This window comes from Jatropha curcas, chromosome 10, assembly GCF_041381405.1.
Source record: "Jatropha curcas cultivar XTBG-Jc1 chromosome 10, XTBG_Jcur_1.0, whole genome shotgun sequence".
In the NCBI taxonomy this organism is placed as follows: Eukaryota; Viridiplantae; Streptophyta; class Magnoliopsida; order Malpighiales; family Euphorbiaceae; genus Jatropha; species Jatropha curcas.
The window spans coordinates 2754369-2782128 of record NC_143160.1 but is presented as its reverse complement, the minus strand read 5'-3'; the positions used below and the strand labels follow the sequence as shown (position 1 = coordinate 2782128).

The window sequence follows — 27760 nt, the reverse complement described above, 5'->3', positions numbered from 1 at the left end:
ATCTCATAATTTGTAGTTAGTTTAATTAATTACAAGATATTTTAAACAAACTTCTTTTCTTTTTCCTTTCTTTTGGTGCATATACGGTTTTGTTGATCCTCTTAGCAACCTCAAACGTTACTTCTAGAAAGAATTAGTACAAGGACCAATCCCACAGTCATCATCCAAATTTGCTTTCTGCATTTGTTTATGATTTTTCATCTGGGGGTTTCCAGCTCATGCTTCAAATATTTATTAATTGTGCCTTCTTATACATTATATTCTCTGTCTAAATGTTCCCAAAATTCTCATTTTTGTTCCCCACCACCTTATTATTATCCTTTTTTTTTCCCACCTCACATACTACTATAATGGTTTTTGGTTATTTAAACTGAAAAAGACCTCATTAGACAGAGATTATATTTTCCAACATAAATAAATATCCTCCCAATATGTGTGGCCAGCAATTTGCTGAATTAGGACATTTCTCTAACCCATACTATGATTGTGGAATTGGCTATATAGGCAGGCAAAAATTGCTGTGTGGTCCAAATTTTTAGACCGAGGCCCAATTGGCTATGTTCTCATTCAAAAGAAAGAAACAGTTTTGATGTTCAACAAAAGTAATTAACTTTTAAAACTAGAAAATACAAAGAATTAGAATGTTAACTGTAATTAAATTGAACAACTTGACGAGCAAAAATTAACTAATCAAACCAAGAATCGATATTTCTTCAGATCCTTGAATCGAGTTTATCGCACTTGATAAGTGGATTTTGCTTGATCAAACGATCCCGATCAGCTTTCTTGAAATCAAACGTGCACGAATGTTCTTTAGGGTACCGGTGAGAACCACACAAGACCTTTCCGCAACGGCATGCGAATCCTGTCAAACCCACCTTCTTGTTGCAACTTTCACATCGATTCTTCACAGTAGAAACTGCAGAAGTACTTGTCAATGTCGTTTCTCCAGTCTTGGGAGGCAAAGATAGCTGCTTATCTATCGTGAGTGCTGTCGTATCAGCAGAAGCTATTAACATTGTCGTTTCTCCAGTCTTGGTTGGTAAAGGTAGCTGCGTATGCGTATCTGTCGGTCTATCTGTCGTTAGCTGCGTATCTATAGGTCTATCTGTCGTTTTGGCAGATTCAGCTTCAGAAAGTAGTTTCTCTTTCAAATAATCCTTGTAGCACTTAGAGCACAGGCCATGATTCTGTGGTGATCCGAAGAAGCCACAGCCCCTCTTGCAAAGAGAAGAACTTGAGTTGTTTTGAGAATCCATGTCTTGAGAATCCTTCTTCTTCTTCTTCTTCTTCTGTTGATTGCTTATGATCAATTGATATGTAAACATTGACGAGGTTATCTCATATTTATACAGAGTGATTTTTATATTCGAATTGGGTTGGGAGAGGAAAAGAATTATAGAAATTACATACTGGTGTACGTTCCTGCACCTTCTCTGGAGGCGGTTTTCGATTTCCTATTCAATAGGACAACTTTTTAGATAACGACAGTTTTTTTTTTTTTCTTAGATTAAATTAATTTTGTTTATAACGAGAAGAATTAGGATTAAAGTAAGTTTAGGTAGTCATGATCGATAGTGTTTCGTTTTAACAAATCAAAATCAAACCAATTAAAATCTGAATTAAATCATAGTCAACAAATTTTCAAACTACAGTTTTAGGGGTAAGACTTGTCTATATCCAATATATGGGGTTACTCATATACTAAATCAATTGAAAGGAGATGTTAAAAAAATTATTAATGTTTTATTTTTTTTCTAGTCAAAACACTTTTGTTTCTTTTAAAAATTATTTTTGATTTATTTGGTATATGAAATGAGCCATATCGAGTGTAGGTAAGTGTATGCTTAGGGATCAGTTCAAATTCTTTATTTTTTAAAATCAAAACTAAGAGTTTAAATTTGAAACTGTGAAAAGGAGAAAAAAAATTATAAAATTGACAAATAGAATCTTTTAATTTATTTTTTTATTTCGTTAGAAAATCTTTAAATAAATTTTAATATCTTTCTTATTCTTGTTATTATTATTATCATTATTACTCATACAACTCAAACTAAAAAGAAATTAAAAAAAAGTTTGATTTGATTTCTAATTAGTACCGAGTTAGAATGGACGATGGTTTTAATATCAAAACCGGCAATTAAGAAAACCTAAATTTTTGGTTCGGTGCGCGGGTTATAGAGTTTAATTGCTGTATTCTCTCAATTTTACTTTTGCATCCCTATATATGTAGAGTTGAATTTACTCCCTCCATCCTTTAATTTTATCTTTTTTCATTTTTCATCCTTATTAAATTATTGTAATATTTCTTTTCTTTTTTTAAAATAAATAATATTTAAAATTTATTATTTTACATTTATTTAATATGTTTTTTTATCCAACAAATATTTGGGCTTGGGCTTTGTAATTGTTAGTTGTAAGAGCTTGTCAATAGCGTCCATTAGATATTTCTCGAGTCTGCCCGGTTGCAAGGCTATTGCCTATTGCAGCGACAACTGCAGTACTGATCTCATATTTGTCAGGGTCTTGAATCATATGTGAAATTTCGAATTTCTTTTCTTTTCTTTTTTCTCCCCTCGTTTGAAGTTAGTCAGATTGATAGAATTGAAATTAGATTGCTTTTGCCATTTTTAAGTCGGGAGAGTGTGCTAATTATATAGAGCAAGACAGGAAATAAACAATCATCAAACATAAAAGAAAAATCAAACTGGAATGAAAACACTAAGTTTAAAGCAAGAACAATAGCCAATAGGTAAAATCCTCTTAGTCTGAAATGGAAATTACAACAAAAACAATCTACAAGACTTTAGATTAGTCATCGTTCCCAGCTTACACTTTTGCTGGAAAGTGATATTGCATCTTCTCCTTCTCTTCATATTCAAATGATTTTGTTGTTCAAAGTAAACAAAGAATCCGGTGAAGCCCATAAAAGAGAGACAATAACTAAAATAAAAGGTGAGAATTACAGATTAGTTCACACACTTTGTTTTTGAGTGTTTGGCATTTTCCTACATTTTTCACTCTTAAATTTTTTTTCAGAAAAAAAAAGTGCTATGCCAAACACGAAGAAGAACAAAGTATATCCAATGACAAAGAAAACATCTGACGGACCACAGAAACACCAAGAAGACCCCATTTTTAATATTCGTTTTTTCTTTAAAAATTAAAAAAAAAATTATGAAACCAAACTTTGCTGAAATTTTCTTTTACTGTATTTATCTACCAATTGATTCGATAGGATCGTTTTCTCATAAAAGTCCAAAGAAATGTTTCTGAATATATTACCTGTAAATTTCAATTTTAATTTTGCAAAAAGCACTTACTGAGGAATTATCCAATACTTTCGGCCTTATCGCGTCCTACAAACGCAATACACCAATGACTCAATTGCACTTGCAGGAGATGACGAGACCAGCCAAAAGTATTGAACAATCTCCTAACTCGGATCGCATCAATTTGCAGATAAATCTAATAAAAGAAAACAATAAACCTGGCACGACTCCGAATAACCTTGTTCCTAAATTAGATTATACGCTGCAATTTATTGGCATAGCCGGCCGCCGGGTTTTGTTTGAGCAAAACCTCGCGGCCAAACGCCTTAAAATCAAAGCTGCATTTATGTTCTTCCGGGTACCGGTGTTTTCCACAAAACAAATTCCCACATCTACACTCAAAGCCCGTTAACCCGACCCGTTTGTTGCATCTATTGCACCTGTTCTTTATGCACATTGAAGAACCAAAAGAGAAATTATTAACACTAGTTTTAGAAGAAATCGGAGTTTTGAAAGTTAGACTAGAATCACCAGTAGTTGCATCACCAGAAAAAGAAAACTGTTTGGTGTTCGAGGAAGCACCAAAAAAAGAATTAGAATCGGAAGTAGTATTAGTATTGAGAGAGAGAGAAAACCGAGGCATTGAATTTGCAAAAGCGAGGGGAGAGCTCCGCGGCGGCGATGACGATGAATTCAACGGTTCCTCCTTTGATTTTGCCACGGTTGCCTTTTCGTATTCTTTGAAGCAATTTGTACAAAGATTGTTGTTTTGTGCGGATCCATAGAAACCACAACCATTAGCGCAGAGTTGCGAATCGATGCTCTTATGCGACTCCATTTGCGTGCGTTCCTTTTCTTGCTATTGCAGGGGATTTCAAGCCCTTCTTGTTTGTAAAATCTTGATCTGGATTTCCTTGTTAATGTTATTATCAGATTAACATTTTTGTATATCAACAAGCAGTCTCGGTTTACCCCTTCTAGAAAACGGAAAGCGTCAACCGACAAGAAGTTCGAAGGCCCAATAATATCTTGGGCAACGTGATTAAAGGCCCAGGGTTGCGGCCCAACATGTCATCCTATAATAATAATCTTATGACCACTTGACCAAATCCATGAAGTCGTATAGACTAGAGGAGCAGGTAGTCCTAATCTACTCTAGCGAGAAAAAATGGCACGGTTGGCTGAAGTTTAGATGAACTTTATCACACGTCTGTCATGGAATCTGCCTCTTTATAAATGTAGGAAGAGGAATGGTTCAAAGGTAGAAAACATTCAGAGATAATAGCTTCTCACTGCCGTTCCCAGAATGGCAGAAAATGAAGCAATTGGTCCTTCACAACGAAAGTATATTAGGCAACCACCATCAGTTCCATTTCTCTGGGAGGAAAGGCCAGGTGTAGCCAAAAAGGGCTGGCGGCCTGTGGTTTCTTCAGTTACCACCCTAGCTCTACCTTCTCCAGTCAAGCTTGTTGCCTCAGTCCCCTTCAACTGGGAAGAAAAGCCTGGAAAACCATTACCTTGTTTCTCAGAGCCACCACCAGAGTCGGCACTTTTAACTTCACCATCCCCTCCCATGTACTCTCAAAGTCATAATGACGAGTACAGTTATGAGGAAAATGGTGGCAACGTCTATCATGGAGATAAAGGAGGAATATTTGACTTGGATATTGAATCATTCAGTTTTGAGACAGAAGATTCTCTCAGCTCTGCACCCTCTCTCTTGGCAAATTGTCTGGTATCATCAGTAGCTGTTTCTTCTGCTGTTCCAGTGCCAAAAACTTCATCATCAGTTGACATCAACGACCAGTTTGAAATTGCTTCCTCGCCTGCCTCTGAAAGTGACGACAGTACCAACAGCTATGCAACTGGCAGATCAAGCCTTGCAGGTGCTTCTTTCTTGGAGTGTCTCTTTCCATTATATTCACCCAGTTCTGGTTTTCTAGAGAAGCATACATACTCCAAAAACAGCACCGTCAGTCCATCAGAGGTAACAGGTAGCCGTTTTGATTATGAAAGTGGTAACACCATGGCAAAGAAACCTCCAACACTCGGAGAATTGATAATGATGAGCCGAAGGAGGAGCCACCAGAGAAAAGCTGTTCAAATGGGAAAACAGAATTTGTCGATGGTAAATCTCCAGATCCTGATTCTTTCCATGTTATTAACACCTAAGACCATTTTCAGATGCTAGACTACAGAAATGCAACTACGAATAATAATAATATAGAGGGAAATGCTACCAAAATCAAAGAGCAAAAAAACAATTCAAGCCATCTCCATCTAGCAACATCCTGAAATTAAACAAAATCATGTTATTAATGATCTGATATTTTCTGTACAAGATTAAAAAACAACTCTAACTCTAGCTTCATTGCACCTGTGACAGGAATTTATAAATAATAAAGCTTTTGGCTGCTGCCTCTTTGGTGCTGGCATCAGAATTATTGAAGGATCACAGAGGAAGAGACACCATCTTTTAAGACTGAAACTGATATAGCTCAATCTCGTGTTACAAAAATAATCTGTTTGAGCTTTCAACTTCTAGTGATGTGAACATTTTACAACTTCCAGAATGTAACCATGAGTTAAATACTTGAATTGTGATAGAACAAGAAATCTGAATTTGAAGTTACCATCAATTCAGTATCTGAACATCTCCATTTAGGGATTGTTAAAAAGATCTCTAAAAGCAATGTTATAGGCAATCAAGACTGAAAAAAGAATTCACTGTGCGAGTCACATTTCAACTGGAAGATTTACAAGTTTCTGCAACTCTGCGGATCCGTTCTATGACCACGGGAATATCTTCTTGGGTTATAGTAGTAAAACAACACCGGAACCATCCCGGCTCTATGCAGTGGCATGCCGACCCAGGAGTTACATTGATCTTAGCAATATTCAACAGCTTATCCCATAAGTCAAGTTCCCCTTTCTCACTGTAAGAGGGAATTAGTTCACCCATATCAGCCCAACAGTATAAGCCAGCACTGCTTTCTGCACACTTGATTCCTAATTGCTTGAAACCTTCAACAAGTAAATGATAAATTTTCCGAATTCTCCTTATATTGGTCTCAATATATTCCTCAATGAATCCTATATCTGAAAGCATTGAAACTAGTAGCCTCTGGCTGGGAGCAGAAATAGAAGAAAATCTAGATAACCTTTTAGCTGCAGCCAAAACACTTGCGTTGTAGGAATAAATAGCCCCAACCCTAAATCCTGGAAGAGAAAGATCTTTTGAGAGCCCATATATTATGTGAACCCTGTTCTTGTCAAATTCTTCTTCCTCAAGAATTTGTGCCATGCTCACAAATTCATTGTTTCCATATACAGACCCAGCAAATATTTCATCAGAAATAATGTGGATATTTTTCTCTTGAGCAAAGTCTAGTAAATCACAAAGTGTTTCCCGCGGCAGTAAATTACCAACAGGATTACAAGGATTAGAAATCAATATTCCACGAACCTTTAATCCTCGCTTTCTAGCCTGATTGTATGCTTGTTCAAAGGCATTAACACTTAGTAGGAAATTGTCAGTGCTGCGGCAGTGAACAGGTATTAGTTCCACTCCTGTCCGCCATCTCATATCTCTGTCAAATCTGCAAATTATTTCCCAATTAATTTCAGGATTGATATCTAAATGAAAAGCTAAATGATTTAGCAGCGCCTTCTTTGGTTAGAAGAAAAAAAAAACGTTTTATGAGAAATATAAATTACCCAGGGTAATATGGTGTTGGAACAAGAAATGCATTTCCTTGGTCTGCCAAGCAGAAGCATAGAATCTCAACTGCAGGAGTTGCACCAGCAGTTAAAACTATCTGTGATGGATCAAACAACCCTGCTCTTCCCATGACCTTTGACATGAAATGTGCCATAGCCTGTTAAGTCCAGAGAGAATATAATAAATAATTGAAATGACAACAGCATGAACTGATTTCTATTAACCAATTGTAGGTGCACAGAAATTATATTCATAATTCATCAAAATGATAAACAAACAAAAGCATATGAAAAATTCAGAACTCAAAGAACCTAGGAGATGTCAAGGCAATCCATCCTACATTCCTATAAAGAAAGAAATCAACTTTCACGTCCACAATACATTGAACTGGTAGGGCATAGAATTCCCAAAAAGTGGGTGCAGTACCCTTACATAAAAACAAAACAAACCTACCAAATGTTCTCTGCAGCATGTAACAAAGGCCCCTTACCACTCGAAAGCTCTAATTTCTAAGAAACCATAAAGAAGCACAAATGGTATTAAAGTCATGACATCTCATGCTAACCTGAACATCTTGGACTGAAATGCTAACTGCCATAGCTCAAACAGATGTAAGTCTCAATAATCTATATCTAGAATTAGAATAGCTTTTCCTTCATGATTTGAACTCTCAGTAGTTAAAATCTCAATACTACAGCTTTCCAGTAAAAGAAAGGATTGACCAGAGATTACAATTCAAGCTTCCTCAGGAAATGTTACTTCTCTTATCTTAATCTAGATATTATCTAATGGCTAATGCAATTACACCACCCATCTCCCTATCTTTTCTATTTTCCACTTCTCTAGTTCACCAAACTACTATAATAGTTTAAAATTTTTTTCCATTTAGATGAAAAGGCTTTTGATTTTGTTAAGGTAAGCCTAACCCTAACAGAACAAGATTAACACGTGAATGGTAACATGAGAAATGAATTATCACATTTCTAATTTTCTATTTAGTCGTGCATTGATCAGATAACCTTTTAATCATTACTATTTATATCTAAGATTAATGTGACAAGCTCGTCCACCGATGTAAACATCCTGCATATCCAAATTTGTATTTTTAAAGCAATATGAGTTAAAAAAATTTAAAAAAATTTAAAAAAAAAAAGATATGATTCTAATGCACCTACATTACCAGGTAAGAAATTTAGTCGATAAGAAGACATGGATACTATACTTGGATTAGCAATGTTACTGGGTGACTTTAAATTTAACTTGGATTCCATGTTATGTTGTAGTGGAAGCAAGTACTTCCAGTTCTCTCAACCCACGAAATGATCCAACCAAGTAACTAAAGGCTTACTCACTAAACAGAAAAACTCATGAATACAGATGCAAGGAAAAAGAGAAGCTAAACTGAAGTCCAAAATTATAAATGACCAAAAGATTTTCTTAACCACTTTCAACTCCATCAATCCGTCGAACGGCTGGTAAGTCGCGATGCCATTAATATTCAGATCTCCATCGTCTCTTCCCACTATAGAATTTGTCACATTCTCCGCCAACCATTTCTCAATCAAATCTAAACACAACTGAGATCATCAAAACAGAAAATTAATTAACACAGACAACAAAAAGCTAAATATTAAAAGATGGAGTAAAAGAGGGCAAAACCTTACTCTATTTTCAGATAACCCAAGCTGAATAATCCCATCCGGATTATCCATTCTATCATATGGATTCTCCAATACCATATCCAACCCAATATAGTACGGTGAATCATTAGGTTTGGCAATGGACATCGCCCGATTGGATGCCCGAACCCGCCCAATCGACCCTCTGCTCGACAAATTGGACCGTGAAGAAGACCTTGGTATTTCCGCAAGGTTTGGAGATGAAGAGGAAGGGGACGGAGGGTTCGAGGAGCTTGGAGAACGATAACGTTTGAGGTAGAGCTGGAGGAAGTAGAAGAGAGCGCAAGGAATTAGAGAACCTAATATCAGGCCTCCTCTGCCTTGGACGACACCTTGAAGTGGCACTATGAGTCTCATTCCGGTGGCTCTGGTGGGTTTCGAGGGCGGGTTGTCCGTTTCGATGGATTTAGGTCGGGTCCGGGTCATTAGTTAAGCAGATGGCCCCGCTGGGATTGGAGGCCTCAAATTGTCCGTCAGGTGAAGCTTGTAGAAAGTTCGGTTGCTTGTCTAGTTAAAAGAGAGGGAAAGAAGGGATTGTGTGCTTGTTGTTGGGATTGTTTAGAGCCGTTCGTTGGAAGAGAGGGAAGATTGGATTTTTTTGGATTATTTGCTGAGGCAGGCAGCTACAGTATTGGCGTCATTCACATCATAATTAGTCAAATGATAACATCTCGACTGTCGAAGTTTTCTTTTAAAAAAGAAGGAAATGGAAAAAAGCAATACGGAGTAGAGTAGAATGAAGAAACAAGAAACAAGAAACAATAAAGAAAAAGTCAGTTTCTTCAGAGTACTTTTTTTTCCCTTTTTTTAAGGGATATATTTCATTTTTCTCAACAATGAAGGTTACATTCATTAAATTCAAATTTTAAATATTGAATTGAATTTATAACTGAAAAATACAAAATATGTTGAACTAATCATAAAATAATAGTATAAGTAAGTCTTTGAAATTTGCATTTATATTTTATTTTATATGAACTTGATTCAACATAAATTTTTAATTGGATTTGATTTGATTCTTTTTAAAATATTTTTGTTTGTTCGGTTTAGATAGTTAAGTTGAAATTGAAATAACTGGATTCCCATGTTTAACAAAATTAATAAGATTAGAGAGTAAAAAGAAGTTCTAATTAAGAAATTAAAATTAAAATTAAAATACATACAATCAATATCTCTAATTTTATTATTTGTTGTGATTGGAGACTAAGATCTTGTTCAAAAATAGTATTTTATGTATTTTTTAGTGTTTTCACTTATTATTTATAGTTTGGTGACATTAATATCTCGAGTTTGAGAGAAATTATAATTTATTACTTTTTTAACATTTGATGGAAAGCAATTAAAAGAGTTTATAGCTACTAAAATAATTAACATTATGGAATATAACATAATTTGAATTTTTAACATATATAGCTTAAACTATATTGTTAAAAATAATTGCACTTTCGATTCAAATTAAGTTTATAATTTAGAGAAAAACAATTACTCAAAGTTAAATCCAGTCATATTCCGAAAATGACGCAGCATCTTAAAGAAACAAAAAAATATTGTTCATTGCTTCGCGACCGGCTGTACATGCATAGGATATTAGGGTCAGGCCCAGGCGACTCCGAGTGGCCTTAGTCCCACTGCAGGCCCATTCCATTATTTGCAGCTTAAGATCCTTAAAGAGAGAGACTGGCAATGAATTAAAATTTTAAAATATAGTTGCAAAACGTTAAAGTTTGAACTTTTAAGCTGAAGAAACTGGAATAATGAAATGCCAATGATAGGTCATATAGTTATTAGCTAATGGCAATTGTACGAGTGTTGGAACTTGGAAGGGGACAAAGGAAGAGAATAAAGAAAAGGAAAAAGGAGTGACTATGAGTTCAATTATAACTATATTGTTATTGCCTTTTGTATGGCGGAAAAGGGTTGTTGATGATTATATAATAGGCTAGTGTTGAGATGAACTCATAATAGGATATAAAGAAACCATATAACAAAAGTTGGAAGTAACATCATTCCTTGCTATACTTTACTCTTTCATTTTCACAAGCTTCATGACTATTCATGTTTTTTTGGGATTTTCATTGCTTATATGCATAATTTTACATGATTGTCTCAATTATGGGTATAGTTTGCTCACTAAATTTAACGACAATATAATTCGTTTAAATATTTATTTTTTTATAGGAATAAATGTCAATTTGACTCCGTAAACTTATTGAATGGGATCAAAAAGATTATATTTAACCTTTTAAACCAAATTAACCCTCAATTTATTAAAATAAATAATACATATTCATATACATGAAATTTCAAAATTATTTACGCTTTTTATGCATCACTTATATAATCCGACTTTCTCCCTTCTTTTAGATTTGTGAATTTACCTTATGCTAAAAAAATATGGGAAAAAAAGGAAGTTAATTGGACTAATGTCACTGATCATTCTTGGCTATCTTTATTGTCAATAGTCAGTTTTCTAAGTTAACGAAGCCTTATCTGTGAGTAGTGTTTATGCCTGCAAGGTGTTCGTGAAATTGACATCAAGCCCGATCTTTAAAGGGTAGAAAGAAAAACAATGGTCCAAACTCTTTCATCACTAAGGGGAAAAGCACAAGAAACAAAAAACAGTGTGGTGTCAACAACATTCATCCTTTTGGCGCTCCCTCTCCCTGCTATATTCTTAATGGAATTTGAATTCATAGGAGCGTCTATGTGCCTTTTCACTTCATTTAGCAAAAGACAAACATTCTTTACCTGCACACGACAAAAAAAAGATTAGCTAGGGACAAGACTCACGAGTTGGAAAAGAAGAAACTACTTCTATTTCGCGTCACATATAGGAAGAAAAGAAGTTTCATATAGAATTATAAGCACAAGAAGGAAACTGTGAGAAATGACACTATGTATTTATTTATCGAATCATTGTCTTTGTCTTTATTTAATTTGATGATTTAAATTTCAAATTCTCTGCATTATTGATAGCTGTTCTTCTTTTTTTGATTAATTGACCGATCAAGGTCATATATCGAGCAGGCATGGGTTGAATAACAATTTTTTCTCTTTTTTTTTTTTTGTTTGTTTGTTTTTCAACATCAAAGCGAGTTTTCAAAATCTAGGTAAAAATGAAAAATGGAAGTAAATAACATTATAAAGCTTTTAATATACGGAAAACATTTTTGGCAAACAGACACAATGTAAATATCGTAAAATTAATTGTAACGCTTTAAAATTTTTAGCAGTTTTAATACTGTTTTTGTCGTATGATATATATATTTATAAATATATTACTACTTGTACCATTTAGCATATATGTTAAAAATAGTATATGGTAACATGCATTTCACAATCAATTTAATAGCATGTATTCATAACTAAAAATGGAAAAGATAGAAAACTATCCTCTATATTGATTCTGAATAGTTTCATTTCATTTTTTTTTCTTTTGTTGTATTTCCAATATTTGAATAGTTTCATTTTTTTTTTCTTCTGGCCATACTGACAATTTATAAATGAATCAGTAAAATGGGTTCCTGATCCAGCTAAAGGCATTTAATTAGACTCGCCATCTCATAAATGCTACTCTTCAAAGGAATATATATATATATATATATATATATATATACACAACATTTTAATTTTTCAGTTGTTCCGCATTATTAAAAAGAAAAAAAAGAAAATAAATTGATCTACAGATTATAGATAAATTAACATTTTAGTCCTTTCATTTAAAAAAGAAAGATCAAAGTATTAACGAAAACACAAAATCAAAATACTATGAATTCTATAATTAATTTGACTATAATTTAAAAACTAATTACTTCATCAAATGTTAAAATAGATAACTAATTAAAATATGGATTTTATATTCTTTATTTTGGAAAAAAAAATTAAAGATGTTATTAGAAAAGAATTAAGTTAAAATTAATATTTGACCATATTATATATATATATATATATATATTCTTTTAATTAATTATTTTATGTAACGTAAAAATTAAATTATGTTTTTTTAAATGAATCAAATTATTTACAATAATTTAATCAAATTATATTTATTTTTATGGGTATCATTTCAATTTTAATATATTATTTTATTACCTAAAAAAATTAACAATAAATTTATAAGATGGAGGGTATAATGGGCACAATATAAACGGTAAACAGTTTCGATGGTCGGACCCGCCAGTTCAAAAATTCTTACTCCCAGTCGAAAGCACCGAACCTATAAAATGATCATCCTCTGCTCTGTTTATTCTGTTGTTTTCTTGCATATCTCGCTGTATAACCCACCGTAATTGTCGCCGTTCACTTCGAAAAAAAAAAATTGTTTCTCTCATTTTCTCTCATTAGAGTTTTCAAAGACAAATTTTCATACCTTTCTCTCCTTCTCTACCATTCTTTCCCTCGTTTTCCCGGAAAATTTTGAGAGAGGTTAGTCGACATCATTACAACTTCTCTCTAACATTTCCGAGGAAGTTAGGGAGGGGATGGGGGCCGAGAAAATAAGAGACATCTCCTTTTTCTAAGCTTAACAGAGACAAAAAGGAAAGTAAAGGAATCCAGTTCATGTTATAATGTTTTCTTCTGGCTCATTCCTATGAATCAAAACAAAAAAATAAAAAAAAAATGATTCTCGTTTCCCGAGAAAAAAACGTATGGAGACAGAGAGGATGTGTCAGCTTTCTTCAGATAAACGAATTGTGTCAATTGCTGTTTTAAGTACCTAAAAATCTTGATAGAGATAAAAAAAAGCGACGGGATATGGATTTTGACATGGAGGAATTTTTTATTGAGCCATTTTTGGCTGGAGAAATCGATATTGATTACGAGTTTGATGCAGCTAAATATTACGATTTCACCAGGCAAGAAACTGATCTTGAGGCTCAAGAAGCTGAGCGCTGGTTCGAAACCGCAGGACGTAATCTTCCCTCGCGTAAGATTCTCTCATTTATATTTTTATGCGCTTATCGAATCTTGTTTACTTTATATCTTTATTGGATTGCTTTCGAAATCACTTTGTATCGTAAGGAATTCTAAGATCGTACATGTTGCATTTAAATGTTCTCAATTCCAAGTAAAATAAACGGTTAAAGAATTGCTTTCTGATACACAGCTTCTTTTGCTTTTGTTTGTTGCTGTGAAAATGAATCATGTGATCATTGTTTTTCAAATGATAACTTTTTGAATTTTCGTTGTTTAAGTGCAGTTTTTTATTTTATAAAAGTCTAGCTTGATTTTAGCTTTCAATGAAGGCAAGTCAAAAAAACACAGTGAACCTTTTTGAAATGCAGTTGAATTTTAATGATCTGTTCTCAATTAATTATATTTCAGTGGCTGTGCAGAAATAAAATGTTGAATTGAGTGATTATGGGTAAAATTTATCCCGATTTCAGCTAACACTTTCATACCAGCCAGTGCATGGGTCCTATTGTCATCTATTCATCTTTTTTTCTCTTTGGATAACTGTTATACACAACACAACTCCACAGTTGCATTTTCAATTTGTTTGCTTCATTTGCGTGGAATATATAGTAGTTCCCAGAGTTTTTCATTTTCTCTATCTTGGTGTTCTTGGATGATTTCCTATGCGATAATCACTCCATTTATTGTACTTAATTTGAAGCTCACTCAATATTTGTTTGTATTATTTAATTCATTCTTTGATCTCCATTTAGTTCATTACTATCAATTCTGCAGGATTAGAATCATATCGTCAAGCTAAAACCTCACCAACGAAGTTAGTCCCATCAAAACATTTAAATTTCATGAATCCTACAGCAAGTCAGTTGGCAAAGCAAAATTCCCCTCCACAAATTCACGGTGACAGATTACTCAGAAGGTGTTTATTGTATTTTTGTTAGGGCATCAGATGATTAGATCAGTTATTATCTTACAAGTTCTTCAATGTTATCTATTGGTCTATGCATAACTACATAGGTGTCAGAAGTTCTTAAAAGATGAGATGAAGGGTTCTCGAAGTTCTTCTATGAATGGAACCCAGGCTACCAAAAGGCAAAAGCTCGAGGCTGGTTATTTATGGAAGGTGCGTATAAAATTTATTCTTTCTTATTTTTTTGCGGCTTTAGTTTTTATTTGTTTCTGTCATAGTCATTGATTGTATTATAAGAACTCAATTGTAAAATTTTGCTTATGAACTAAAAGCTAAATGGTATTATAACTCGACATTCCTTTGCTGAATTATGAGGTGAAATAATGAGAAAGCCGTGGTTGAGCTAGGATTTCACCTTTCTTTTTCCTTCTCTCTCTCTCTCTCTCTCTCTCTCTCTTTATTTTATTTTATTTATTTTTTTAAGATACCATTTATATAGTGAACTAGTAAAATTTTCTGGGTTAGCCCCTAGCTTCCCCTCCCTCCACCATCAAAGACTTAAGAATATTGATTTAATTTGCTATGCAGGCTGCTTGCTTGAAGCATCAAGCTCTTTTTTCTCACAAGACCCCTAAAGTTACAATTCCAAGAGAACCTAACCTGGAAACATCTTTGAGGGCAGAAAGACATAGGTGCCATTCTTGTCATGTCACATTAGCTACAGACTTTTGTATTTGGAGGCTTTAACTGTGGAACAATGCCTGATGTGCTTTACTTTTATGTTGCGCGCTTAGGTTCAGGATTAATTTGGAGTCTATTGAAAATACAAAATCAGATGCTTGTAACTTTAAAGCAAGACCATTGAATAGAAAAGTTGGTACTTCCCGTTAGAATTTAGTTTTTTTCCCTTCCCTCTGTTTAAATTTTGTGGAACCAACAAGTTCCACAAGGAACTGCTTCAATTTTGGATATTTTCTAACTGTCATTTTGACTTCACAGATTTTCAAGGCCCCTTCAGTTCCCCTCCCTAAAAAGAGCACCCCACAACCGCCAGAATTTCAAGTAAATAGGACACACACACACACACACACACACACACACACATATATATATATATATATATATATATTTGTGCTTTTTGTTCTCTTTGGAAGTATCTCAAGTCATTTAATCAAGCAAGTTTCTTCAATAATTTTTTTATTACATGGCTTTCAGGTGTTTCATTTGAGGACATCAGAAAGGGCAATCCAGCATACAGCTACAAACGTAGGTGATTAAGAACAATTAAGAACCATCCTCTAGTTCCTAAGTATGTAAATTCATTTTCTCGTTTTACATGGTCGGAGCTAACCATTTTCTCATTTCAGGCAGCAAACACACCTAATTGTACCCGTACCCAACAGAATGAAACAATAAGTTCTAGGAGGTAACAGTTCTAGTAATTGTCGAAACAAAATGTGCCCGCAGTTTTTCTGTGTTTACTATCTTCAAGTGCCAACCATTTTCCTTGCAAGTGCAAGAATTCAGTTTTTCAAATTTACTTAGCAACTATTTTTTTGTTTCATAATTTGGTCCCTTCTAATTTTGGAGTTTAGCACCAACCCAGTCTGCTTAAGCATTATTCTTCCCATTTTACGATTGTATGAATAGTTTCCTAAAGAGGTTGCAATTCCTCTGCACAGAGTAAACCATGTTGCCGCATTAAAGGAGAAATTGGAAGCACTTGACAAATTTAAAGCTCGCTGCCTTGATAAAAAGGTGATATGAATATCTGTTTTGCCTACCGATAGTTTGTGATGTTAGCGCTAATTAACTGGTGGAACCATATTTGGCCTCACGCAGATATTTTCGAGTAAGAAGACATTATTGTCTTCCAGAATGTGCTCTGTCATTTTGTCTCATCATTTGAGTCTTTGGTTGCTTTAATCCCATGCTTTTACTTCTTCCTAGGAATGCAATCTTCCAACCGATAAAAGGTCATCAATTGAGCCGCCAATAGAATTTTTTAGTAAGGTTTGACTCGTGTCTTTCTTTACTTTCTTTACCAATTTCCCAGCATGGATCAGCACTCCCTATCCTTACTTTTTTGTGCTTGCTTAAAATGCTATCCAGCTCTCCCTGGCATCTGAAATCCACTCCAATGCCCAGTCGCGATCAAACATACGGCATCCTGAGGTTGGTTCTTTTAAGACTTTTCTTGCTTTAATAGGCTAGAAATTATTTTTGCAATCTGATTAAACGCTTAAATCATCTGAATTAAGGGCTCAAAGGAGAACGCACCAGGCTCTCTCCGCCTAGAACATGAGGTATTGCTCTTACATTCTTAATGATTTCAAAGCTCTAATTAGTGAATAATTGTCTCATATGCAATATCCAATATCCAAATGATGTAGATAAAGAATTTAGCTAAAGCAAAAAGGCCTAGTGGTAATCATTTTCAATGTGGAAGCAATCACACCGTGCCTTCAATCATACCTCAAATCAGCAGCAGGTAGCAATAGATCCAAATTCTATGACCACACTAATTTCTAGTATTATGGAGCGCTCAAAATCCTCAACGATTAACTGCCGCAGGACGCTCAGACGCTAATAAAAATCATAGCAAGGCTCTTCCACATTGTTGAAGTTTTGGCAAATCCTGTATATGAGTTATATATAGATGTCCAACCCAAACCTATAGGCGTTGTGTTCATTAGCTTCCGGAGGAAATTATTCTTGACACTCATCTGTAGAAAGTAATTGGCCTGTAGAATTTTGGAGACCGTGTACAGCATTCTCCATTAAATTTTCTGCTGGCCTCAGCATCCTTTTTCAACGTTGCTGCATGAATGTTAATTTCATCCTTGAAATTGGAAATTCAAACCAAGAAATGCACATATTCACTGTTCTTATAACAAAAATTCAAGGACCAATATATAATGTGATTAGCAAAATAAATTTATACAACATAAATAATAATTTTAGACTACAGTTAGTATCAAAAGGTTTACAAAAGAACCTAACCAGATGGACTCAGATCGTTTCCTGGTTTCATAAATTCAGTCAGTTTAGGTGAACAAAACCCGCGTCAAAAAGCACATACTCCAATCTTGAGGTAGAAAAACATCCATGTGAGCCAAAATCAGGGATTTCTCCATCCTTGTTAAATTAAAGAGTGTTCTTAGATATTACTTCACGAAAGCCAACAAACCACTGAGCATCAGAAGAGTTATTTTCTTGTTGAGCTTGCTCCTGCTTAGGTGCTGGCTGCTGCTGTCCTTTGTCAATCACAAACTTTGCATAGTCAATGCGCTTTGGTGGAGCTGAACAAGGTTTCATAGCAGGAGCTGGAAGGAAGGAAACCAAAACCCTCACAACTTCATGCATGGTTGGCCTTTCAGAAGGGTAAGGCTTTGTGCACAGCAGAGCAAGTTGGAAAGTCTTTCTAACATGGGTTAAATCCACGCATGTCACAGAAACTTCTTGATCAACAACTTCCATTACTGTATTATTGTCTGCCTTGGATAGTATCTGGAAAAGAATACACAAAAGTTACTCCAACTGCTAGCCAAATAGAGAGCCTTTGAGCTAATTCATAACTATATACTTATCAAGTAAACAGCAGTTCAATTAGACTCAAGTGAGCACCGGTTATAATGTTTATTAAGAGAACAACATGATACTTACTAGCTGATGCAAATTAGATTCATTATCCACAGCTTTCTTCCCAGTTAGAAGCTCCAAAAGAACAATGCCAAAGCTATAAACATCTGACTTCTCATTTAGCCGAGATGTGCGAGCATATTCTGGGTCAATGTAGCCAATTGTTCCTAGAACATATGTTAAGGCATGAGTTTTCGTAGTTGGAAGGCATTTGGCAATTCCAAAATCAGACAGATGAGCCTCAAAATTCTCATCCAATAGGATATTTGAAGATTTCACATCCCTGTGGATAATTCGCGGATTGCAGTCATGATGAAGATAGGCAAGTCCTTGAGCAGCTCCTACGGCTATCTTCAAGCGTGTTTCCCAGTCCAGCTTCACCTTTTTGGATGGTCCTGTTGGATGCATTAGCCAAGAACCATCAATGAGGTTGGCATGCATGTCTAAAGAAAGTTCACAAATTCAATCGCACAAGTTTGAAAAAAAATATAATTAAGCAAAAATGAGCAGGAGCTGAGGAAACACAACTAACCATGAAGGAGATCCCATAAAGAACCATTCTCCATGTAATCATAGAAAAGAAGGTTTCCATAAGGAGATAAAGCATAACCATGCAAACTGACTATGTTTCTATGTCTTATGCTGCCAATGGTCTCAAGTTCAGTTTCAAATTCTCGCAGGTTGCATGGGTACTGATTGTAGAGTCGCTTAATTGCTAGTGGTCGGGAACTTTTCAGTGCACATTTGTATACTGTGCTTGATGCACCGTAACCTACAATATACTTCTCATTTAAATTCTCAGTGTTTCTCATTATGTCATCGAAGGTGTGAATAGCCATATCCATGTGAAGAACCACAAGCTTGGGTGGACCTGAAAAAACAAACGACAATCAGGGATTGAGAAACAAAAAACTCCAAGAACAAGACAAAACCAAATAGGTACATCACACATGCCTTGCATTGTTTTGTGGGATCCTTTGATCAAGGGCTTCTGGTGATTAGATTTGTAGATTGCAACTATAACCATGGACAATAAAATGATGAAGCCCAATATCATGCAGACAACTGCCGCTCTGGAAAAAAGTGCTGAAAGAAAGTATAGTTTGAGAAGCTAAGAGACAATTCTAAATCCTTAACTCCACAAGGAATAACTATCATGCTAAGAACACATATGGATCAAATAACACTGAACAAAACCATTAATAATCAGCTGTTACCTCTAGACTTTGGTTCATAAGGGCCACAAATAGATCCCAACCAATTGCCACATAATAATGGATTTCCAATAAAGCTGGCCAGAAAAACATCAGATTAGTACAAGAATTTTCAGAAAAAGAACAAGAATCACTTCCCTCCTACCTTTCTGATGGAAACTGTGAGAAATTTCTGATAGGAGGTACAACCCCGGATAAATTGTTGTGCGAGAAATTCCTAACACATCAAAATCCATAATCAGGACATGGTGGGTTGCTTAAGGCACAAGAGCTTGGTTCTCCATTCACTTCCTCATCAGAGAACCTTATGGTTAAATAAATAACAAACATACAGAAACAGAAAGAACATACAGATTTGCAAGACTGAAACAATTGGTAAGCTGCTCAGGGATTTCTCCTTGCAGATTGTTGTTGTTCAGGACCCTGGCATACAATGTTCTCCTTGTTACTGACAGAACACTTTACACTGTAAAGAGATCAAACCCAAGGAGGAAAGTATTTCATTCTTACAGAGAAACAATGTTTTGCAATTGACCTAATTCTGCAGGAATGCTGCCGGTAACATTGTTGAAGGACAAATCACTACACAAGGAAGATGAAAAATAAAAAAGGAAAAGGCAGGATATCATCATTATCAGGGAATTAGGTTGGAGTAACAAAATGTAGATTGTCCAAGAATATACAAATGGTTCTGATTCAATGCCCTTACATAATCTGTATACTCCTGAGATTCCCAAATTCAGCAGGCAATTGGCCATTGAGATGATTTCTGCTGAAATTTCTGAGCAATCACACACCATATAGTAGTTAAATACTATCAGAGAACTTAATAGGAATAACAAAAAATCCCTAATAAAAATTAATTTCGTAAACTTACAAGGTAAGAAGGTGCTCTAGGTCACCGACAGAAGCTGGAATAGGTCCAGAAAACCCATTGCCAGACAGATCCCTGAGCATATGGTTATGCATAAGAAACTAGTTTAAGAAAATGCCACCTCCCACAACGTATCCATGTTAAGAAACTTACAATGTGTCAAGGTTGATAATACGCCCCAGCTCAAGAGGAATCCTGCCTTTGAAATTGTTTGACGAAAGGTTTCTGTAGGTTTGGGAGACCATAATTTATTCTAGTAAGAAACAGGCTCAGCTGAAATTGTGGATGACAATCTTTAGAATTTTGGCCACGAGAACTTACAGGTAAGTCAAACTCTCTAGATTCCTGAAGCCCAACGGGATAGTTCCATTTAAGCGATTACCATGCACATTGCTGAAACGCAAATGGAACATCATCAGTTGAATGCTGTAAAGTTTCAACACATAACGACATTGTTGTTTGACCTGAAAACAATATCTCATACAATTGGTTCAAAGCAGTGCAGGAACTGATGTTATGGGGAATGGGCCCTTCGAGATCATTGTTAGCAAGATTCCTGTACCACAAAATAAGAAATAAATAACAGTGGAATACAACTCACAAGAAATAAAGTGACAAACGCTTACAATTCAAATAACTGTTCCAGCTTCCCCAGTTCAGGTGGAATGCTGCCAACCAGTTGGTTGTCATTCAACTGCCTGCAAAATGTTCAAAGCTCTGAAAATCACACATTGACACAAGTAAACATGAAGAGAACTTATGAAAAGCATCTTACAGATAGCTAAGTTTCGACATGTTGCCAAGTTCTGGAGGGATTGGTCCAGTAAGCTTGTTGCCATAGAGATACCTGCATGCAAAAAAGAATATCATGTAACCATCTAAAAAGATATGGTAATATTCATTGTTAATAAAAAGAACTCACAGTTTTCCAGTATATGATAGATTGCCAAGTATTGGCGGGATTGGCCCAACTAGCTCATTCTCACTCAAATCCCTGAAAATTAACTTTCACAGAGTCACAGGAAATGAAACAATACCTTCTTCCAAGAGTGAAATTTCAGTAAGCATACTTACAAAACAGCAAGCGCCTGCATTAAACCAATCACCTCAGGAATCTTCCCTGTTAGCTTATTTCCTTGGAGTGACCTAGAAAAATAGATTAAGCACGGCTCATTTAACTGAGAATGCTTTAACCATTTCTATAAATTTTCTGTGAACTAGCCAAGACACTTTCAACTTCAAGGATATACAATTCTAATATGGTATGAGGGAATACTTACAGAGTAGCTACTTGCAAGAATCCAATATTATACGGTATCTCCCCCGTGATTTGATTGTATGATAGGTCCCTTTAATTTTCCAACAATAATTATATATCAACACTTGAATATGAACAATAAAAGATTGCACAATGATCAGAACATACAGTATCTCAAAACTTGTACAGTTGCCAATGCTATCAGGGATTGTGCCGGTAAGGTTATTGCCTCTCACATCACTAGAAAACAAAAGAAATTCACAAGTTTACTAAGCAACCATTAGCTGGCAATCAAAGAAGAGCACAGCACAACAGAAACACATAATCAAAGGATTTTTTTTTCTTTCCATTAGATGGGACACAATCAAACCGATCAGTTATGCAACTTACAAGTACCACAAGCCAGTTAACTGACACATGTCCTGGGACAACGTTCCAGTCAAAGAATTGCCTCGTAGCCCCCTGTCAAGTAATTGCAATAGTAGTCTCAAACCAAGAGCACATAATAGCCACGGAGAATGCATGTATAAATGTAAATTCCCAAGATACTCACAGATACTGCAAAACTTCATTCCAGTAGAGTAATCTAGGTATCTCCCCAATGAGCTGGTTCCGAGCAAGGTCTCTATAAGGATTATACCAGTGAGAACAATATTGGAGAACATTGAAATAATACATAGAAAGCTTTTAGTTAAGAACTCACAGAGTTTTTAGGTTTGGAATCTGGGTCAAGGTTGCTGGGATGGGACCAGTAAGCTGATTGCTCTTCAGGTTCCTGCACCCAGAATAGATTGATTTCATGGAGTCAGAGGATTATGAGAGATTACGTTGATGACGCTAACAAATATGGAAAAGAGTATGTTTCCATGGGGACAATACTAACAAGAACTCAAGTTGCTTGAGCTTAGATATAGAAAAGGGAATGTCTCCAGTAAGCAAGTTATCCGATAGATCCCTGCATTTCACATTGCGATCCACAGGTAAAATTTTTACAGTGTAAGTAAGGAAAAGCAGACTGCAACCTCCTGAACAGGGTAAATAATGCATGATAAAAATAAAGTTCGAGAAGACCCCTACATTTCACATTACGATCCGCAGGTACAATTTTGACAATATAAATAAGAAAAGGCACATTATAGCCTCGTGAACAGAGTAAATAATGTCCAACAGAATGAAATTTGAGAAGATCGATGATTACAGATGGAATAAAGAAAGACAGTTGCCAATCTCGTCAGGGATTTGACCCGTTAACTTATTTCCTTGAAAGTCTCTGCAAATTTGAAAAAACAATAAATAAAACATAAGTAATTTCATATGGGCAACACATTCTAATGAAAAGATAAAAAGCATACATGGATTGCAAGTTGCTCAACTCTCCAATGGCAGGAGATATTTCTCCACCCAAGTTCAAATTAGACAAATTCCTTCACGACAAGAGGAACACAAACAAATTAGATAAATAAAATCCATATAAAATTCGAGTGAGATTTTAGTAGTGAAAAAACTTACAGAGAAACAACAGAAAGGCTGACATTGTCGCAGAAAACACCACGCCAAGAGCAGAAATCTCCATTGTGCACATCGTCCCAGTCGAGAAGCACGTTAGCAACATTGCTGAATGATGCCTTCATGACCATCAAGGCTTTCCCTGCATCCACCATTTTCCCCTCTCATTTTCTCATAAATCACGTACTCAAAGATAACAACAAATGCAAGATGGAACCCGCAAAATTGACACCGCCATTAGACTGTAAAACTCCAACATCATACAAGGAACAGTAGCCACAAAAAAATTACACCAGCGGAAAAAAGTTGTAGAGAAAAGCATAAACAGAATTAGTATCCGAATTTCAGGTTCTGGAAGCATCATCTCTTTCTCTTAGTTCCAAAAGCAAACAATTCTCTCCTCAATGAAACAAAAATACAGAGGAGAGCAATGCTACAGTGTGAAGCATCATGTTCATGCAAACAATAATCCAAATACAGTAAGGCCAGAAATCGGATCTAAACGCAGAACACAGACAGAGAACTGAAGCAAGGGAACAACAAAAAAAAAGGTGATAAGCTCAATAACAAAGTTATTGAAAAAATAATTGAAAACCTTCGTTGTTGAGCGGTAAAGCTAGAGAACAGAGCAGCATAAACACCACCATTATCAAACACATGAAAGACACATCCATCTTCCTCTTCATCCCTTTCACTATGATGGCCTCTACTCCCTCCATTATCACGAATTCCAGGCAGCACCAAACCACACAAAGAAACAACAAACAAGAGGCAGTAAAGAAGATAACAAAGAGAAGTAACAAACAGAGAAAGGTTATGTTTGAGAAACAAAAATTGGCTTAACTGCCATTTTTTGAGAGAGAGAGAGAGTGCAGGCGCTTGGCGTGAACTGTAAGGAAGGAGTTAACACAGAGGCTTTAAGAAGAAAGAGAGAGAGTGACAGCGAAATAGTACACAGGTCGAGAGGGACAGTGTTAAACGGCGGTGAGTAGACGTTAGTGTGTGACTGTAGAAATTTGATTTGACAATGAGAGAGAGAACGCGGCCGTCATTCGTACTACCGTTTCCCAAAGTGGTTACAATTTTCGACAGCTATATCTTTTGATATTTCCCACGCTCTCTCCCTCAGAGCGTGGTCACTCAAGTTCATCGAACGGCTATCGCTTCCTTTAGCATTATTAGATCCATGTAAGGCGCGTTGATAAGTTTTCTGGGGTCGAGTTCGTTGGTTCATAACTCCCCTGTAATTCTTGTTTATAATACATACAAAATTTTATTTTTCCCTCTTGAATTTAAAACATTAAGCACGTTATAATACATTGCAACATTTTTTCATAATTTATTTTCTCTCCATATTTTTTTTTCCTGCAATATTTTCTTCTTTTCCAAATAAGTGAAGGGAAGAAAATTTGGAAGAAAGTTTATATTATTTTTCTTCTCAATTTTAATTCCTTCTATGTTTCCCATCAATCCAAAAACAATGTAAAAAGAAGTTTTTAATAATTCTTGAATTTATGCAACTCATTGAATAAATTCGAACCAGGTTCCTTGGATTAAACTTCAAAAACTTCAAACAGTTAACCAGTAGCTTTATAGATATTCATGCATGCAAATGCAATGCAAGGAAGGAACTGATGAAGCATGAAGAAAGATTCTGCAGTCATACTGCAATGGCATTAAATAAAAAATATTAGTACATAAAGCTCCAATCCAAATTGCTTTTGCTTTAATCCTATCGAAAAGGAAAACAACTTTACGAAGACTGTCGTGGAGAAAGAAAACGAAAGAAGAAAAGGAAATAAAAGAGAAAACGCAGAAAGAAGCAGGCTGAGGCAGAGGCAGAGAGGCAGGCACCAGTGTCTGCAACAACTGCAACAATCAGCACTTTGGCAATCAACAGGTTGCTCGTATAAAGCTGTCTTATGCCTCTCCTCTTTTAAACTATGCTTTTGTTTTTTATACTATTACCATATTAATTTAAAAGTTAAATTACTAATTTAATTTACTGTTTTATACTCCCTTGTTCCAATTTTCTCATGGAATTGGATTTATGTTGCTGAGCCCAATAAGAAACCCCAGCCGTTGGATTTTCCAACTTTGGGTTCATTTACCCGAAAGCATAAATTGTCTTCTCGTTTCTCCTGGACAGGACCATTTTCAGCTCCTTTTTATTTACCCAAACTACCCTCAGAATTATGAATTATCTGTTTTATGGTCTCGTCATCAATAAAATAATAGATTATTAGTAGTATATTTTTACAGATAACTTGATACAACACTGTTTGAATATGGAGTAATATTTTATATTTAAATTAAATTGATTGTTTGGGTACACTCATTGAAGATAATGAAGCAATGATCAGCAGCATAATAGAAAGCAACCAGACCTTTTTCATTGATTAGCTGGCTGAGAGGCACCACGGGGTTGTTTTGGAAGAACAAGGGAGAGGAAGTTGCATTAATGAAAGTATTTCCCCTGTTTGCCCTGTTTGGCAAACTGGGGCGTGTGGAGGGAAAGGAATGTAAATGGGAGAATTTTCCCATAGGCGCACATAAAACCATTCCCTCTAAAATGGTGTGGAGATATTACGGGGAAAAAAAAAAAAAAACAAAAAACAAATCTCTTATCATAATCTTCTTTCCCAAATTTTTCTTTCTTTCCTTCACCCTGTTCTGTTTCCAAAACATGGTGCAAAGAATCAGACCAACCAACCATCCTACGACAATTCGTAGAAAATGGCCAAAATCTCAGACCACCTACAAACCCACGCGAAAAAGACACCTGATTTATTGTAGCAATACTCTCATATCAGTCATTACACTCTACTCTCGCGAGCAGAAAACGTTCGCCGGCGACTTCTCCGCCGGGAACCGTAGTAGCCGGCAGCTTGTGTCTATGTGGACCCAACTTAGTATCTTTTTTACTCGTGGAGGGTCCCACAAGAAGCAGTCAATTGTACACATTGGGTCTCAAAAGGTTGGGATTGATGTGATTTTGGCCTTGGGCTAGCGCCAATGGCATTATATGTAAATAATTGTTTTTTTTATAAAATTTGATTGATTTTCCTTTTTTTAAAAATAAATCGTGATATTTAAAAAAGGTACAAAGACTGGAATTGTAATGATTAAGTGAGATTCTGGTTCTGTCCCTATCCAACTAAAATATGCCACGTGGAGTAGCAGAGTTCAATTTCCAATAAATTGGCTAAAGTGAATAATCCATGGTCGAATGAAGTCGCGTTTCGGTTCAGAGGGATCAAGGATGGGCACGGACCAGGGAGAACCGGTTACTGTTCAAAGATTGTTTTGGGATAAGGTTATATATATATATATATATATATTATAATATTATATTAATTTATATTATAATATTATATTAATTTTATATGCTTTTCTTTTTAAATTATTTATCTAGAATTGGAAAACCAGTAAAATAATTTATTTTATTAATTTATAATGTCAAAAAAATTTTATTTTATTTTATTTATGTACTATTCCACCCAATTTAACACAGATTATCTTTACTAATTAATCATTGAAATTATTAAAAGTGACAAATATGGGAAATTAGATACTAAGAACTAAATAAATCATAATTATAAAATAAAAAGTAAATTGGAACAAATCAATACTTTATGCCAAAAAAAAAAAAAGGTTTGAAGAGCACAATTGCAAAATGATGGACTTTCGGCCAAACAGAAGAAGATCTAATATGAAAGTAATAATAATGATAACAAACGAAGGGTATTATGTAATTATAAAGTGTGGGTCCATGAGTTTTGGTAGAGAAATAAAGATAGAGGAAATTGATTGCACCCATCATAAGACCCGTGATACCCATCCCAAAATGTTTACAGTTTACTGTTTCTGTCCTTCTCTGCCATCATTTATAATAGTACTACTCTTATAGAAAGTACTATTAACAATTCATCATTTTCGTTTAGGATATGAATATTATATGCCACGTCGGCCTACAATGAGGTCAAAGACTCAAGAACAAAACTTCACTACAACAAATTCATTAACTCGACCATGTAGCCGTTGTTGGGCTTCCGACAGAATCATAAAGACGAGGACAAAATTAACAGCTTTTATTTTTATTTTTTGTTAAATAATTAATAGCTTTTATTTAATTCATCAGGATTAAATAATGATTTATAAATTTTCAATTTCTTAAGAAAGGGCAATTAAAAAAAAGAAAAAAAGAATATTAGCCCCTTTTGTTCGACGACGACAGCGAGCGCACGGAGGAGTGTTCTCGTTTCCCTTCTAACACTGTGCTTAGAATGGAAGGATTTTATAGGAGGAAGTTGAAGGGAAAATAAGGAAAAAAAAAAAAAAAAAGAAAAAGAAAAGAGAGAGCTAGTTTCCCCTATTTGGATGTGAGTGTAAAATTAAAAAAGAAAAAAATATATTATCCAGAATCCTCCGGGGCCCACATTTCACTAATCTTTACAGGGAAAATGAGATAATTGAGCAGATATAGTAAATTACCAAAATAGTGAATGCCTCACAATCTAAATTTTGTGAATAAGAAGAGTAAAAAGGTAAAATTATAATAATATCATTTTCTTTTCTCTGCGTTTTAAAAATTTTAATACTCGAAAAATTAAGGTTTTAATACTCAGAAAGATTATTCGCAAGGACCATCAACCACAAAACATTGAAAAGAATACAGGGAAGAGCTCTTTTTCCTTTTTTTTTTTCTGACAACCACAGGAAATATATGATCAAGGCAAACGTCTATTTCCTAATAATCAAATTCAAAAA

General features: G+C 35.0%; 6 protein-coding genes across 11 annotated transcripts; 2 read left to right on the top strand and 4 right to left on the bottom strand.

The window, feature by feature from the left end:
* Positions 1-584: 584 nt before the first annotated feature.
* LOC105648864 (zinc finger A20 and AN1 domain-containing stress-associated protein 1) lies at positions 585-1475 on the bottom strand. Its single transcript, XM_012235366.4, has one exon. The coding sequence runs from the start codon at positions 1326-1328 to the stop codon at positions 714-716; it is 615 nt and encodes a 204-aa protein (XP_012090756.1). The 5' UTR covers positions 1329-1475; the 3' UTR covers positions 585-713.
* A 1251-nt stretch (positions 1476-2726) lies between these two features.
* Positions 2727-4110, bottom strand: LOC105648568 (zinc finger A20 and AN1 domain-containing stress-associated protein 1). The gene has a single exon (XM_012234996.4). It carries the CDS (start codon positions 4108-4110, stop codon positions 3523-3525), a length of 588 nt encoding a protein of 195 aa, XP_012090386.1. The 3' UTR covers positions 2727-3522.
* A 375-nt stretch (positions 4111-4485) lies between these two features.
* On the bottom strand, positions 4486-9383 carry ACS12 (1-amino-cyclopropane-1-carboxylate synthase 12). Of its 3 annotated transcripts, XR_005177233.2 has the most exons (6): positions 8658-9380; positions 8436-8570; positions 6990-7150; positions 5650-6871; positions 5513-5563; positions 4486-5368 (listed from the first exon to the last, which is right to left on the bottom strand). XR_005177233.2 is itself a non-coding variant. In XM_037636356.2 (4 exons), exons 1-4 carry the CDS (start codon positions 9096-9098, stop codon positions 6016-6018), a joined length of 1590 nt encoding a protein of 529 aa, XP_037492284.1. In that variant the 5' UTR covers positions 9099-9383; the 3' UTR covers positions 5565-6015. The 3 variants fall into 3 exon arrangements, 2 of the variants coding, with proteins under 2 accessions (XP_037492284.1, XP_012090384.1); XM_037636356.2 differs by lacking the exons at positions 4486-5368; positions 5513-5563 and having other exon boundaries at positions 5565-6871; positions 8439-8570; positions 8658-9383; XM_012234994.4 differs by lacking the exons at positions 4486-5368; positions 5513-5563 and having other exon boundaries at positions 5565-6871.
* On the top strand, positions 4579-5911 carry LOC105648566 (hydroxyproline-rich glycoprotein family protein). Its single transcript, XM_012234993.3, has 2 exons — positions 4579-5400; positions 5659-5911. Exons 1-2 carry the CDS (start codon positions 4579-4581, stop codon positions 5767-5769), a joined length of 933 nt encoding a protein of 310 aa, XP_012090383.1. The 3' UTR covers positions 5770-5911.
* Positions 9384-12910: 3527 nt separating the features above from the next.
* LOC105648563 (protein TPX2) lies at positions 12911-17311 on the top strand. Of its 4 annotated transcripts, none has more exons than XM_037636121.2 (14): positions 12911-13599; positions 14364-14505; positions 14604-14709; positions 15085-15188; positions 15297-15369; positions 15496-15558; positions 15712-15762; positions 15864-15922; positions 16179-16254; positions 16447-16509; positions 16609-16671; positions 16758-16802; positions 16890-16987; positions 17071-17311. In XM_037636121.2, the coding sequence occupies exons 1-14, from the start codon at positions 13428-13430 to the stop codon at positions 17084-17086; spliced, it is 1131 nt and encodes a 376-aa protein (XP_037492049.1). In that variant the 5' UTR covers positions 12911-13427; the 3' UTR covers positions 17087-17311. The 4 variants fall into 4 exon arrangements, with proteins under 4 accessions (XP_037492049.1, XP_037492050.1, XP_012090378.1 ...); XM_012234988.4 differs by having other exon boundaries at positions 12912-13599; positions 15291-15369; XM_037636122.2 differs by lacking the exons at positions 15085-15188; positions 15297-15369.
* An 85-nt stretch (positions 17312-17396) lies between these two features.
* Positions 17397-23914, bottom strand: LOC105648565 (LRR receptor-like serine/threonine-protein kinase ERL2). The gene is made up of 27 exons (XM_012234990.4): positions 23586-23914; positions 22994-23132; positions 22837-22908; positions 22683-22754; positions 22368-22439; positions 22188-22259; positions 22038-22109; positions 21875-21946; positions 21653-21724; positions 21507-21575; positions 21301-21372; positions 21149-21220; positions 21002-21073; positions 20853-20924; positions 20711-20782; positions 20548-20619; positions 20380-20451; positions 20230-20301; positions 20062-20133; positions 19863-19934; positions 19704-19775; positions 19498-19569; positions 19356-19429; positions 19093-19224; positions 18671-19009; positions 18163-18533; positions 17397-18006 (listed from the first exon to the last, which is right to left on the bottom strand). Exons 1-27 carry the CDS (start codon positions 23707-23709, stop codon positions 17644-17646), a joined length of 2979 nt encoding a protein of 992 aa, XP_012090380.1. The 5' UTR covers positions 23710-23914; the 3' UTR covers positions 17397-17643.
* Between the last annotated feature and the right edge of the window lie 3846 nt (positions 23915-27760).